General features: G+C 46.8%; 1 protein-coding gene across 1 annotated transcript in view; it reads right to left on the bottom strand.

Moving 5' to 3' along the window:
* The window catches only part of LOC135282123 (peroxidasin homolog), a 45,154-nt gene that overhangs the window by 4,161 nt on the left and 27,750 nt on the right, over window positions 1-13,243 (bottom strand). The window contains exons 10-19 of the mRNA XM_064391631.1: window positions 12,743-13,015; window positions 12,463-12,579; window positions 10,171-10,329; window positions 8,337-8,449; window positions 6,934-7,090; window positions 5,260-5,368; window positions 4,345-4,502; window positions 1,568-3,071; window positions 971-1,105; window positions 190-398 (exon numbers count right to left, since the gene is read on the bottom strand). Of these exons, the coding sequence (XP_064247701.1) occupies window positions 190-398; window positions 971-1,105; window positions 1,568-3,071; window positions 4,345-4,502; window positions 5,260-5,368; window positions 6,934-7,090; window positions 8,337-8,449; window positions 10,171-10,329; window positions 12,463-12,579; window positions 12,743-13,015 (2,934 nt within the window). The remainder of the gene's footprint in view (window positions 1-189; window positions 399-970; window positions 1,106-1,567; window positions 3,072-4,344; window positions 4,503-5,259; window positions 5,369-6,933; window positions 7,091-8,336; window positions 8,450-10,170; window positions 10,330-12,462; window positions 12,580-12,742; window positions 13,016-13,243) is intronic.

Here is a 13,243-nt window from a genome sequence, read left to right as displayed (position 1 = left end):
TATTCTATTCTATTCTATTCTATTCTATTCTATTCTATTTTCAGTTCTCTTTGCACCCATTTGCTGACACAGGGGTCTCATGGTACAGCCAGAAATCAGCTATAGTTCCATAAAAGCTGCTGTGGCATGTGATAAATGCCACCCAGAGGGCACCAACACCAGTCAGAGCCAGAGCATCCCTCTCCTTACCCTCACAACAGTCCTGCCACAGGCGGAGGTCCACGGCAGGAATCTCCTCACAGCTGACCATGCCCTGCAGGTATGATGCCACCTGGAACACGTCTCTCTGCAGCTGCTGGATGTGGTCACTGTTGTCACAGATGACACGAGCCAGGGACGCCTGTCTGATCTGAGTCAGCTGCGCCGGTGTGAACACTCCGGGGTTCTCATACCAAAATCTGCAGTGGGGTATAATCACAGCATGACTCAGGAGTGGGAGAGGAGGGAGTGAGTGAGTGAGTGAGTGAGTGAGTGAGTGAGTGAGTGAGTGAGTGAGGCTGGGAGAGGAAGATGAGCTCCCTGACATCTGTGTGGCAGCACCCACACCCCTCAAAATGAGCGTCTGCTCTGGTGTCAGGTGGCTGCAAACACAGATGGCTTTTTCTGAACCCACAAATCCCCGTGCTCCTGCCCTAAGTGCATCACCAGGCAAAGGCATCTTGTTCACACAAGCAGCAAACAGGGATTAGAAATAAGTTCCTGTGGACATTTTCTAGGATTTTCATGAGATATTGGGAACATCCTCAATGATTCCCAGTGTTCTGCAGTGAAATGAGAATCATTAAATCAAGAAAGGACACCTTGACAGTAACTGTGATAGGTGTTCTTGCAAATACACTGGACAGAGAACACTGTTCCTCATATCATAAGACAATAAATAAGAAAATATTACAGATTCTGCTTCTTCCTGTAAGGCAAAAACCTCCCAAAGAGAATACCAAAGCATTTGGGATGATTCTGACAGCAATACCTGTCTCCATCCCTCAGCCTTCTGAACTGAGTTGTTAACAGGCACATCAGTGTTGGTCCCACTCTGGTCCCAGGGACAAGATCCTCCACCATAAGTGCTGGAAACAGGTCAATATTTTTGGTAGTCCCATATAAACTGCAGGATAACAGATATTAAAAAAAAAAAATTAAGAGGCTCTCAAAGAGTGGTGATAATATAAATCTGATACCAACATAGAAATTTGTATGTCAGGAACTCATCTGGACAATGTTTTTAATGGTTTTATCTAAAAGACAATAGGATAAAGACTTGCCTTGGAACAGGCAGACAGGGCAGATAGGACGCAGTTTAATCTGACTGGAAAATAGCTCCAAGGCTCAATCTGCTCCCAAACTACACCACAGCAGTGCCTGACAACATTCCACCCAAAACCAGACTGATCACTTGGAGAAACTTCATTTGTCTAACCTCATTGTTAAACCATAGTAATTACCCTATCTTAACATCTGGGGGGGCAGTATCTGGGAAGGTTATTCCATGGGTGTACTGGAAGAAGCAGGAACTTTTCACTGACTTGTCTCCAGTAATTTTGATCCTTCCACATCCAGGCTACAGTACCTCCTGAGCTTTTCTCTGATCTCCAAGTTCTTTATCTCATTTCGGAGGTCCTCAAACTCCTGTGCTGAGGAGAGGTTGCAGAAGACCCTGAAGTCGTTGTAGGGTGGGATGCCGTGGTCTCGTCCTCTCTGGATGTTGATAGCAGCCAAGTCCAGTGACACAGAGTGTGCCATGGAGAACAGCTTCTCTGTCAGCTCCATGTTGAGGAGTTCAGAGGGCACCCGCATTTTCCCAGGAACCCCAAACAGCCCACGGAGGAGAGGGTCGATCCCCCCTTCCTGCATGATCCTGAAAGGGGAGAAGAAGGCCTTGTGCAGGGGGACGTGGCCTTGTCGGATGGGCTGGAAGGTCTCGTTCAGCCGGTACAGGATGGGGTTGATCAAGGTGTGCCCAAAGCGGAAAGCGGCCGTGGCAAAGGCGTTGAGAATCCCCGCGTTGACGTTGGGGTTGTAGCCTTTGTACTCACCCAGCATCTTCATCCCCGCCTCCCCGAGGACCTTGGGCAGCCACTGGGCGTAGGTGATGTGCTGCATCTGGGCACCCACAATCTTCCGTGCCTCGTGGTACAGGAGGTCCCCGTCCCAGTGCGGGTTGAGGGCGGCCAGCTCGGTGGCAACGCGGTTGTGCTCCCTGAACCACAGCGTGTGCATGGCCGTGAGCCCCAGCTGCTCGTTGGCACGGTGGTCTCCCGCCAGGAAGCAGGGCACGGGGCTCTCATTCTCATCCCTCATGCACTCTGTGGGTGGCCCCACGGCAAAGGGAAGGAGGTGCTTCCCCGAGCTGGGCACAACTTGCCCTCGCTTCAGCAGCCCTTTCTGGCTGCTCAGATCACGCAGCTCCCGCGATTCCTGCTCCGTGCTGCCGTAAACGTTGGAGGCGTCGATGTAGGATGTCAGGTGGTTGATCTGCTCCCTGGCATAGACAGAGTTCATCAGCAGGGAGGTCATCCCACTGCCACACACGGGGCTCGAGCGCACAAAGAACATGCAGCGCCCGTTCCGCACGCGGGGGTCGTTGGCAGGGACAGTGATGGAGAAGCAGGGAGGGTCGTTGGTGCACACCTCGCTGCAAGGGGCTCCGTCTGAGAAACGGGACATGCTGATGGCTGCCACCGTCTGGTCCATGTCGTGGTCCAGGAACTGGCCCCACTGCATGAGCATGTGTGTGAACTGGTCATCGGGGGTGATGGTCTCGGTCCCGATCATGGCAGTGGACACAAGGCGAGGTAGAGGAAGGGGCAGATCCCTGGAATCTTCCGCCAAGGAAAACCCTCGGGGCAGGTTAAATCCATTCTGGTAGGCAGGTTTGAGGAGCCTCTGGAAGGCTGTGAGGGATGCACCCCACATGGGGTGCTGGAGGTTGTTACAAGAGCCGTCGTGGGTCCTGTACTTCTTGTGGAAGCAGATGTCGGAGCAGTTGGGCGTGCGGCGGTGCGCGGAGCAGCCCGACAGGTTGGCGATCATGGTCAGGTAGTGAGGGGACACCAGGTCATTGTAGCGATAGCCTGCAGAGGGAAGGGCACAGCACCAGGTCAGGCACCACCTGCAGCCTCCTGATTCCCACTGTCCCATGGAACAGCTCTGTGTGAGAAACCCTGTCGGGATGGGCATGGGATGGCCAGGTCTCTGAGCATGGTGTTGCTGTGGAATTTATGGGAAGCAAAGGAAGCACAGGATCACATCAGCCCCACAAAGCAAAAAAGAAAGGGAAAAGAGTTTAACTGCACAGAGCTGGAGACCAGAAATGTTGTGACTGGCAGAGCAAACTGTGGGGGTGGTCTTGGTCCCTATTATAGGTTTATTTTATGGCTCCCTGGGTTATTGCTGCCACCACAAGCTCCATCACCCACCCAAGCTCTACGTGACGAGCAGCAGGAAGCCGTGGGTGACTGCCAGGGCACTGCTGGGCCGTGTGAAAGCGCTGAATGATGCTGCATTGTGTGGATGCTGACAGGGCAATGAGGAGGAAAGGCTGGCAGTCCAACCAGCCCAGACCAGACCTGCCGCCTGGAGAGAGACTCCTCGCAACCTGGAATACATCCAGGCAGGAAAAAATATTTACAGGCTCCAAACACACATGCCTGCTATATGATGAATCACACATATAGGTAGAAGCACACAGTGTACAGGAATGTTTATTGTATATCAAGGAAGTGCTGGGTAGGAAGTTTTGGGGTCCAGCTGCTGCATGACTCGATCTCATTAGGTATTTTTAGTATTACACTGCTTTGTTGTTTGCTATCTTCCCCCAACAGAAGGAATCTGAGTTGCTGGGACTTACCTGAGTTTGTAGCTAAGAGGTCAAAGTAGTACACACAGAAAAGGGATATCCCACTTCCTCTGTAACAGCACCCAAATACCTCAGAGTTCACAGCACTGTTCTCCTTGCTGTCTGGAGGGCAGGAAACATCTCAGACCACGCTGTTGAGGGTCTGAACTTCAGATCCACAAGGATACTCCTTTATCAGTTAGATGGCTAATATATTTGTAAGGAATAGGGCTTTCATAGCCATCTAAGAAACCTTTACCAAAATAGGGAATTAAAATATTTTCCTGGGTATCAAACTGGTTCAGTGAATGTAAGACCAGCCCTTCAGCTGTTTAAAAAAACATGAGATAAAGAAGTGCTACCCAGACAACACATTTCCTGATATGCCCAACATTTATCTGGATTTTTCATATACCATTGCACAGTTTAAACTTCCTGGATGTATACATATCATTGTTTTCATTTCACGCTCTGCACAAAATTAAGAAGGGAAATGAAATCTCTCCTACCTGTGACATTCATGTCCACAATCAGCCCTTGCTGCACGTGCTCCTGAATCAGCTGCAGGGTCCTTTCAAAGATCTCCCCTGCCCTGGCTGTCTCGATGGTGTAGGGGTCCCTCGGGTAGCGGAACAGAGCCAGGAGGTCATTGGGAGTCTTGGGGCGCCTATTTCCAGGAATTAAAAGTGATGCAGGATCATTAAAATTAATCAGCTCTGCCCAGGGCAGTGAGACCCTACAAACAGCAAGAGTCAGGCTCTAAGCTGGTCTAGTGCATGGCCCCCAAATTAGTGCATAAGACCAACGTGGCTTGCCTGCACATTGCAGATGATTAAAGAAAGGAAATTTTTCCCCAGGAAAATGCACATATTTAATTCCCTCAGTTTCTCTGGGTTTTTTCTGTGATAGCAATTTATTTTTTCACTTTTCAACAGCTGAAACCCAGAGGGTTTCTGGCTTAATGCAAACTATCCATCCTTCCAATAAAAACATATATTGGGGTAGAAAAGGACTGAATCATATTCACTCGAGAATTTATTTTTTATTGAGGAAATGGTTGGAATTTTTATATTATTATTTCTGTACACCCTCCACAAAGTCAGTTGCATCCATAAAATGACTACTTTGATTATTTTCCTTTTGATTCACTATCTCCACAACCAACTCCAGCTGACAAAACGCAGATATAAGTGACATAAGAGATGATGCTCATGTATCTCACTTTTCCAGAATCCCAAATCTGTTGGGAAGCTCTGTCACATCCTACATGGTGCAGCTTCAACCTCCAGCACTCGAACAATCCTGTAGCTTTCCTCTGCGGGCTGCCAGTGCTAAAATGAGCTTTGAGAAAGCTTCATTTCTTGGGGGATTTTATCACTTTTCTGGCTCAGGCCCCAGCTCCAGGCCCTTCCCTTCACACTTACTTGCTGAAGAGCTCGGTACGTGTGGAGTTGATGGCGTGGTCCACGCTGCTGATGGCCTCGCGCAGCGACGTGGCCACAAACGTGTCCCCGCTCCGACCCACGTCCGTGGCTGCCCAAAGCACAAAGAAACAGCAAAACACCCTCAATTTGCTTCAATATTAACTGACCCTCCCACTCATGAAAATCTGCACAGCAGCACCAGCTCCAGCTCCAGTCACCTCACTGCAGAACAAATCGCATTTCCGTTTCTAATATAAACACCATGATTTTTTTTTTTTTATAAGCGAGATATTCTGAAGAATGCGAACTGCCTGCAAAAGGAGGTGACATTTTCAGGAGATATCTGTGGGCACACATTCAGAGCTTTCTCACATACAGTTTTGCAAAAAATAAGGCCTGTTTTGGTTAGTAGTTAAACTGCAAAAAGAAAAAGTAAAAATCATAGTGGGTTAATCCAAAATAATATACTTGCTTCCCACAAAGGTACTTCTCAAATTAATGAAATTAATTTAAATATATTGCTCTTATATTAATTTTCTGTTTGTGGAAGACTTTATTTATTAATTATCATTAGTATTTAATAGATTATTTATTATAATAATAGTTCAAACTTAGTGTTAACACATTTGCTACATCATTTTAGATAAAAATACCAAAGTTGTTGTTGGAATACCTTCAGAAGCAAACACATCACTTCTTTAAACTTACTCCAGGATGCATTTTTAAGCCAGGGCCTTTGTCACAGCTGAACAAACCAGTTCCCAGTTGGCTACTGGTGTATGCTACAGCCAGCTGGTGAATGAGGCATCAATCAAGAAAACCACAGAAATTATCTCAGGAATTATTTGAAACAACAAAGACATTTCTGACCATTTTCAGCTCCTTGCTTACAGCCCCTGTATGGAAAATGTTACTAAATTCATCTAATAAGCGACTCAATATCTACTGTGGTTATTGCTGGAACAGCTCTTTACTTATATTTTAAACTTTTTTATTTGCCTTTGATTTCTTTTCTCCTTTGCCAGTTTTCTTACCCTCTAAGAGGTACAATTTCCACTCCTGACCTCTGGTTTGACCAGCAGAGGAGAGCTACTCCTTGTTCATTACAGCTTCCCTAAGGCACAGAGCAGGAGATTGAAAACCAGACCTAGTTCCCATTGCTAAGAGTGGTGCACAGTCTAAGGTTGGACTTGATGATCCCGAAGGTCTTTTCCAGCCTTACTGATTCTGTGATGAGCATATGATTCCGTGGCTGAGCAGACATTTACAGCCCTGTATTTGCAGTGACAATGTTGTTCTGCTCCTCCCTTCCCCGGCGCGCGAGGTTTTGGTCAGATAATGATTTGTGAGCACATTGGCACATTTTAATAAGTTTCTCCCTCCCAGCAGAGGCAATAACTACACGGACACTGGCAGCTGGGCTTGCAGGAGGAGGTTTAAAACAACACCTTTAGCTTTGCAGGGAGCAACTTCAGCTCAGCTGAGCAAACAGCGAGGGGCAGCTGGGAGGTGCGTGGGCTTTCACAAAAAGGTGACTCTGATTTAAAGGACCTGTCTGCAAAGAAGCTGAAGAAACAATTTCTTACATAATCATCTGCTCAAAGTGTAGCTGTCAACAGAGCTCAGCAGGTCCTTGCAAGGGGGCCAGAGAAGGCCTGAGGGGAGATACGGTACCGGTGATGGTGAGCTGCATGGCGCTCGAGGTGAAGCCAAAGGGGTTCCTTGCTATGCACTCGTATCTGCCCTGGTCTGCCACACCCAGGTCCTGAATGGAGAGGGTCCCATCCTGGCTGATGTGGAACTTGCCACTCTCTGTGATCTGGATGCCCTCCTGTTGCACCATCAAAAGACAGAAGCTGTGTCAGAGCACGGAGAGCTTCCCACCAGCCCAGCCCTCAGCCTGCTCAGCAAACCCAGGGATGGATGTGATGAACGAATGTGGCCACCAGATGTTAGCATTGCTCTTCCAGAGAAACCAGAGAGGAGTGCAAAGACACCTGTTCCTGATGGGTCCCTGCTGAGCTCCGTCCCCTGGCCTGGCCCAGGTCATCCCCACAGGATACCCCACAGGACACCCCACACAGACAGGCTGGCTGGAATATTCCCAGACCCTAATGCCCCCACAGAAGTTTCATGGCACAGAATTAAGCTGAAATGTTTTCAGGGTTTTTTTTTGTTTGTTTGTTTTTTGGATTTTCTTTTTTTTTCCCAGCCTGAAACTGATGGATTTTTGCTGGCCTTGACCTGCAAATCCCAGCTTTTGCTGGTTCTGACAGCATCACTCAAACCCACCCTCTCAGCCTGGCTGGTAGCAGATGTAACTTTAGGTTTTAGTTTTTTTATTCTCCTTCTTCTTAACATCTTTCTGCTGTGCTGCCACAACCTAAAGCTTGCTCTGCTGCCCTCTCAGGCCCTTTCCTTCTGCTCCCACTGCTGGTTGAGCCCACAGAAAGCTGCAAAGAAAGAAAGCTGGTTCACCTCCCACCGGAATTTTGTGGGGTAAGTGTGGCTCAAGCATTTTCTGTGCCTGACTGTGCTCAAAGGCAGGGCAGGTAACAAGGAAAGTCCCATGTGTTGTACTACAAAATAGCAGGAAAAAAGTGAGAAGAACTTAAATCTAATGAATTTTTGGAAAGAGCAGCCAGAGTGTTGTATGATTTGGAGGGATCAAGGCTTTGCCCCATGATCCCTCAGCTGGAGCCAACAAGGATCATCCAATACCATCAGCAGGAATCCTGGATATAAGGAAAAACTACTTAGGAAAAAAAATTAGTTTTCAGGGTTGTTTTTATTTTTTTTCTTCCAGGGATGGTCAATCAAGTATTTATAACATCCTGGAATGTCACTGGCTTCAAGTAACTCTTTTGGAAGGAAGAATAGGAGAATATTCGCTGCAAGGCTTTGAGCCTGAGAAACTGCAATGCTCTCTTAAAAACCCCAAATCAGTGGAAATATTGGTTTTTATACATCTGTATTGCAAAACTAATGAAACTGGAAGAGGTGTTGAAGGAGTAAATTATTTGATTCTCCCCCAGAGGAGCTGTCCCTCTCTCCAGTGATGTGAAATCACCACGTACCTTGACCCAGGTGATGGTGGGCCGAGGGTCTCCCTGGGCAGTGCAGGAAATGGAAACGTCCTGGCCTGTCTCTGCCACCAGGTCTTGGGGGGGATGGAGGAACACGGGGATCACTGTGCAACACAGGGAAAAAAAGTCACTGGGGTGAAAAATGCACCAAGGAAAATAGAGAAATCTGTGTGTAAATAAACATCTCAGCATGGGGAATGCAGAGCTGCTGCTCTTGCAAGGGCTCAGCACATGGGCAGCAGCAGCTCACCCTGTGCTCTCTGTCTCGCTACCAAGCTCTCTGTTCATAAATTTATGTAATTTATGTTCATTATTTTCTGCTCCTCTGCATCTCTACTTGGGGCAATTACACAGGAATGTGCTGCACTATTTAAAATCCTTAATTCAAAGGCTTTCTCGAAAAGATGCTCCAGCTGAAACAGGGATCATGACTTGCTTCAGGAATTATCAGATGAGGGTCTCTCGAAGAGTTAGTCAGGCCAGATTAATTAATTATATTGATCTTGCTGGTCTTAAAACATTATGTGTGTTCTGTGCTTGAAGCTTCACTAATTTCATGCTTCTAGAGAGTTTCCTTCCCTCCAGTCTGCCACTAGTAAAACACTGCCCTGTTTGTGAACAAGAAGGGAAGTCTGCTTATTTAGATGAATAATTTATAAGGAAAAAAATCAGAAAATTAAGCAAAAGCTTTAAAAAATTAAGAAAAAAAAAAAAGAAATTAAGCAAAATCATCCCTGTGTGACTTGTGTTTTACAGAGTCTTCATTTTAGAAAACCTAAATTGAGACTGAACCTATGACCTGGCAGGGAATGTTTAAGACAAATGTATCAAGAGCCAGAGTTTAATGTTTGCTAGAAGGAAGCATTATGTTTTACAGAATGTTTTGTTAGAAAAATAATTTTGTAATTAATTCTATAGGAAACACAAAATTTTAAAATTGAAAAAATATATATATTAGTAAGAATTTAATTCATACACCTTTTTTGCTAATTATCCAGTTTTTCCTTTACCAAAGTGATTTTCTTGATAACAACTCCCAGACTGCAGCAGTTTATTCCAATTTACAAACCTCAGCACTCGGGAAACCTCTCCCACATTTCCCACCAGCTGATGGAGCCCTTGTGTTCGGATGTCTGCTCCCAGGGAAGAGCAAAATCCCACCCTAAAGGAAAGGGGGCAGCTCCCTGCCTGCTCAGATGGTTATTTACTGTTTCTGGAGGTTGGGATTGAAGGCACATGAGACAGTAGTTTATGTTCGCACTCAGGTGTTTATTATTTCTTATCAGTGAAACCGCCTCACAACCATGAGTTCTGCAGCCTTTAATTAGAAGGCACAGAATGGCTAACTATGCCTTGTTACAAGGTCTTTTAAGACTAAACTATCCAATTAAGAAATGACATATAGATTATTTTCCCTTTTAACCCAATAACTGATCCCTCCAAGCCAGCAATGCGGACTTTTCTGTCCAATTACAAAACATCGCCCAAACCCATGAAGAAGAAGGAAGAAGAAGGAAGAAGAAGGTGAAGAAGAACAGCCTGTCTCTGCCCTAAAACCTTCATATTGCTTAATATTTTTTTCTATATTTTACAACCCCAAACTCTGAGTTTTCCACCCTGTGATCCTACACACTTCTAACCAACTCCACACCCGGTAATCCCAGTGCTATCAATCAATTTTGGAAGCCTTCTCCACTGCCTCAGGCCAAATGCAGTGTTCTCTTGTGGGTCTGTGCCTTTAACCACAGAAAGTTTAAAATTCTCAGGGCTCCAACAATTTCCCACAAAGCCAAACCAACACCACGCCTCTGCCAGCCCAGCTCACCTCGCGGGGTCACGGAGAGCTGCACCGGGAGCGTCCTGACGCCGATGGCGCTGATGGCGTGGCACTCATACTGCCCGTGGTCGTGCAGGGCCACCCGTCCCACCCGCAGGGTGCCCGTGGCCAGCACACTGTGCCTCCGGTCACTCGGCAAGGGCCCACCTGGGTGATCAAGCAGCTCGTTAATTCCCTCATCCCATTGCTGCCAAAATGGCTTTTGCGTGTTCTTCGTGTCTTGCGGTTTTTGTGTGTTCTTCGTATCTATCCATGGCTCTGGGCCGTTGTTGGATAGTTATAAAGTTTCCTAACTCTAGCATTTTTCCTGTCAGACAAACAAGTTCCTGAGGGCTGTTTCTGATCTTGCTTCTTACGGGAATCAAGGACAAGACACCTTTCCCAAGACACTTTCTCGTGTACTAGACATGGACAACTAGCAGGGAGGGAGGCTTCACAAGGGGTTGAACCAAGAGGGAGAATGACTTCATTGCCTGTGTTTCTAACTGGGCATTCTTGTCAATTATGCAAATTTGCTGAATTTATATAACTGTACTTGCCCTGTGTCACATGTGCTTTGACATGTGTGCATTTTCAGCACATTTTCAGCATGTAATTTGCCGTATTTGCACCTGGACACGTCCAATTAAAGACCTGCTTTTATATTATTTCCTATTGTCACAAAAGTGTTTTGTGCTGTTACTAGATTTTGAAGGCATCACCACCACTGGAGGGGTCTGTGTGATAGTCACACATTTAATTTCCTTCCCAGCATCAATCACCCTGAAATACCACCTTTACACACTGAGTTGCCTTGTCTGATCAGCTGAGAAGAGCTGGAACCCTTTTTCTTTCCTCCTAAGTATTTTCTTAGTGCAACCTGCAGATTTTTTTTGACCCTTGATGGACAGTAAATCACTCTTCAATTATCAAAACTCTCTGTTTAATCACATCAATGGGAACATTTGGCATTATCTTTCTAAATTTGTTGGTCTGATTTTTTAGTTTGGAAACGGTTGTTTCAATATCTTCCCTATTTCAGAAGAAAAGCTGAAAACTAAACTGCTTTAACAAATTTAAATAAAATTATCCAAATTTGTCAGGCTAGCAATTTTTTTTAATATACTCAATTTTCCATTTATTCATCCTCTACATATTCATTCCAAATACCAAAACCCTCCACGCTCTCAAAAGTGGCTTTGAGATGAGCAATGCTCATCTCAATGCTCCCCTCCTCTTGTCTTGCCTTCAGCATGCGAAAGCACTGTAAATCTTCATTGGTTTTTTATTTATGGAGTGCTGAGTGCAAACCTGGTTACAAAGCGGTTATGAACCTCACTTCTTGTCACCGTGCTCCTTTCCATGTGCCTAAGATATATTTTCTGAGAATTGGAGGAAAACAGGTTAAAGGAGATGGAGAACATGCTGGCAGAGCAGAATTTCAGCTGGTCCTTCTTAACTCCGCGTCAGGGCCTTTGCTGTGGAAGCTGGAACACAATACCCACAAAATCTCCACAGCCCTAAACCATTAATTATGGGTTGTGAAGCATAAGGAAAAGTTGGAGGACCTCTGGGCCAAGCATTATTGGCTTCTGTCCCAGAAAGTGTTGGATGAGATCAGCTCAGTGGAGCCAGCATTAACAATTATTTGAGACTTTAAAAGTTCACCACCACCTGTTGTCCCAAAATCTTTTTTCCTAAGCTGTGAGAAAACTCTGAGGTGTGCCAGTGAAAGGTGTCCTTCTGCAACGTGCTGCACAAGGGCAGCAAATCAAGGACAATGACACAGACCTGGCACATGGTGGTACTGCAGAAGGAAGTGGTGGAATCATCATCCCCAGAAATGTTAAAAAAAAGTGTAGATTTGGCATTTAGGGACACGGTTTAGTAGTGAACATGGCAGTGTTGGGTTAAGGGCTGGAATTCGTGATCTTAGAGGTCTTTTCCCACTCAAACAATTCTGTGATTGATATCCACTGATTTGGAGGTTCCAGAGCTTGCCTTTTCGGAGGAGGTGGGAAGCCACTGCAGGAAGAAGTTTGATGCTTTCCATGGGTTTCATGCTGATGAAAACCATCACACTCCTTCCTTGTGAGAGACCCAAGATGCTCTTTCCTCAGTGCTTACCACCCTTTGTGATCTACAACACACCTCCTTGTGGGACTGGGTCTATTCTGGTCATAATTTGTCCTGTGCCACCACTGCAAGCCACCACCCTGGGCCAGCTGCTCAGCTGTTCCCACCCACACCCTGTGGATGATGGCACGGGAGAGAGAAGCCACAAGTCAAGTGAGGCAGTACCTGCCCTTGTCCAGGTAATCACTGGGGGAGGGTGACCCTCAGCAGAGCAGGGGAAATCCACACTTTGTCCCTCAGTTACTGTCTGATCCGTGGGAATGACGAGAAACCTGGGAGAATCTGGAAGGGAGAGCAATGACTGAGCAGCAGGAAATACTCAGGCAGCAAACTCCAGGAGTTCATGGGAGTAGAACCAGTCACAAGACTCAAATACACCCCACTGACCAAACACCGTGTCCCAGAAATGTCCCAGAACCCTCAGGATCAGCCTGGGAGCCCTCACCTTGCACGATGATCCTTGCTGTGGCCTGGATGGATCCCTCGGAGTTGCTGGCATTGCAGTTGTACTGCCCCTGGTCCGAGAAGGTGACGTTCTGGATGAAGAGCCCTCCAGAGCTGGTGATGGTGAAACGGGAGTCCTGTGGCAGAGGAGAGCCCGTGCCAAGGGTCCAGCTGATGCGAGGGTGGGGGTGCCCAGAGACCCCACACTCCAGGGTGACACTTTCCCCAACCAGTACTTCAGTGTTCTGTGGCTGGATCACAAAAGTGGGCTTGGCTGCAAGGAAAGGAGAGCTTTGGGAACCAGCCCTGCTGCCTGCTCACTGATGGGCAGAAGTTGCTCAGACTCCTCTGCAACCCAGCAACCCACCCTGGTTCTTCCCTGGCATCCAAACCCTCACTGTGAGCAATGCCCACAGCATCTTCCTACCAGCTCCTCACACCCACTCACCCAGTGCTGGAGCATCCCCACTCCCATGTCCCCTTCACCCTTGTGCTGCAGAAT

This window comes from Passer domesticus, chromosome 16 (genome assembly GCF_036417665.1).
Source record: "Passer domesticus isolate bPasDom1 chromosome 16, bPasDom1.hap1, whole genome shotgun sequence".
Lineage (NCBI taxonomy): Eukaryota > Metazoa > Chordata > Aves > Passeriformes > Passeridae > Passer > Passer domesticus.
This window is presented reverse-complemented; position numbering and strand designations above follow the sequence as displayed.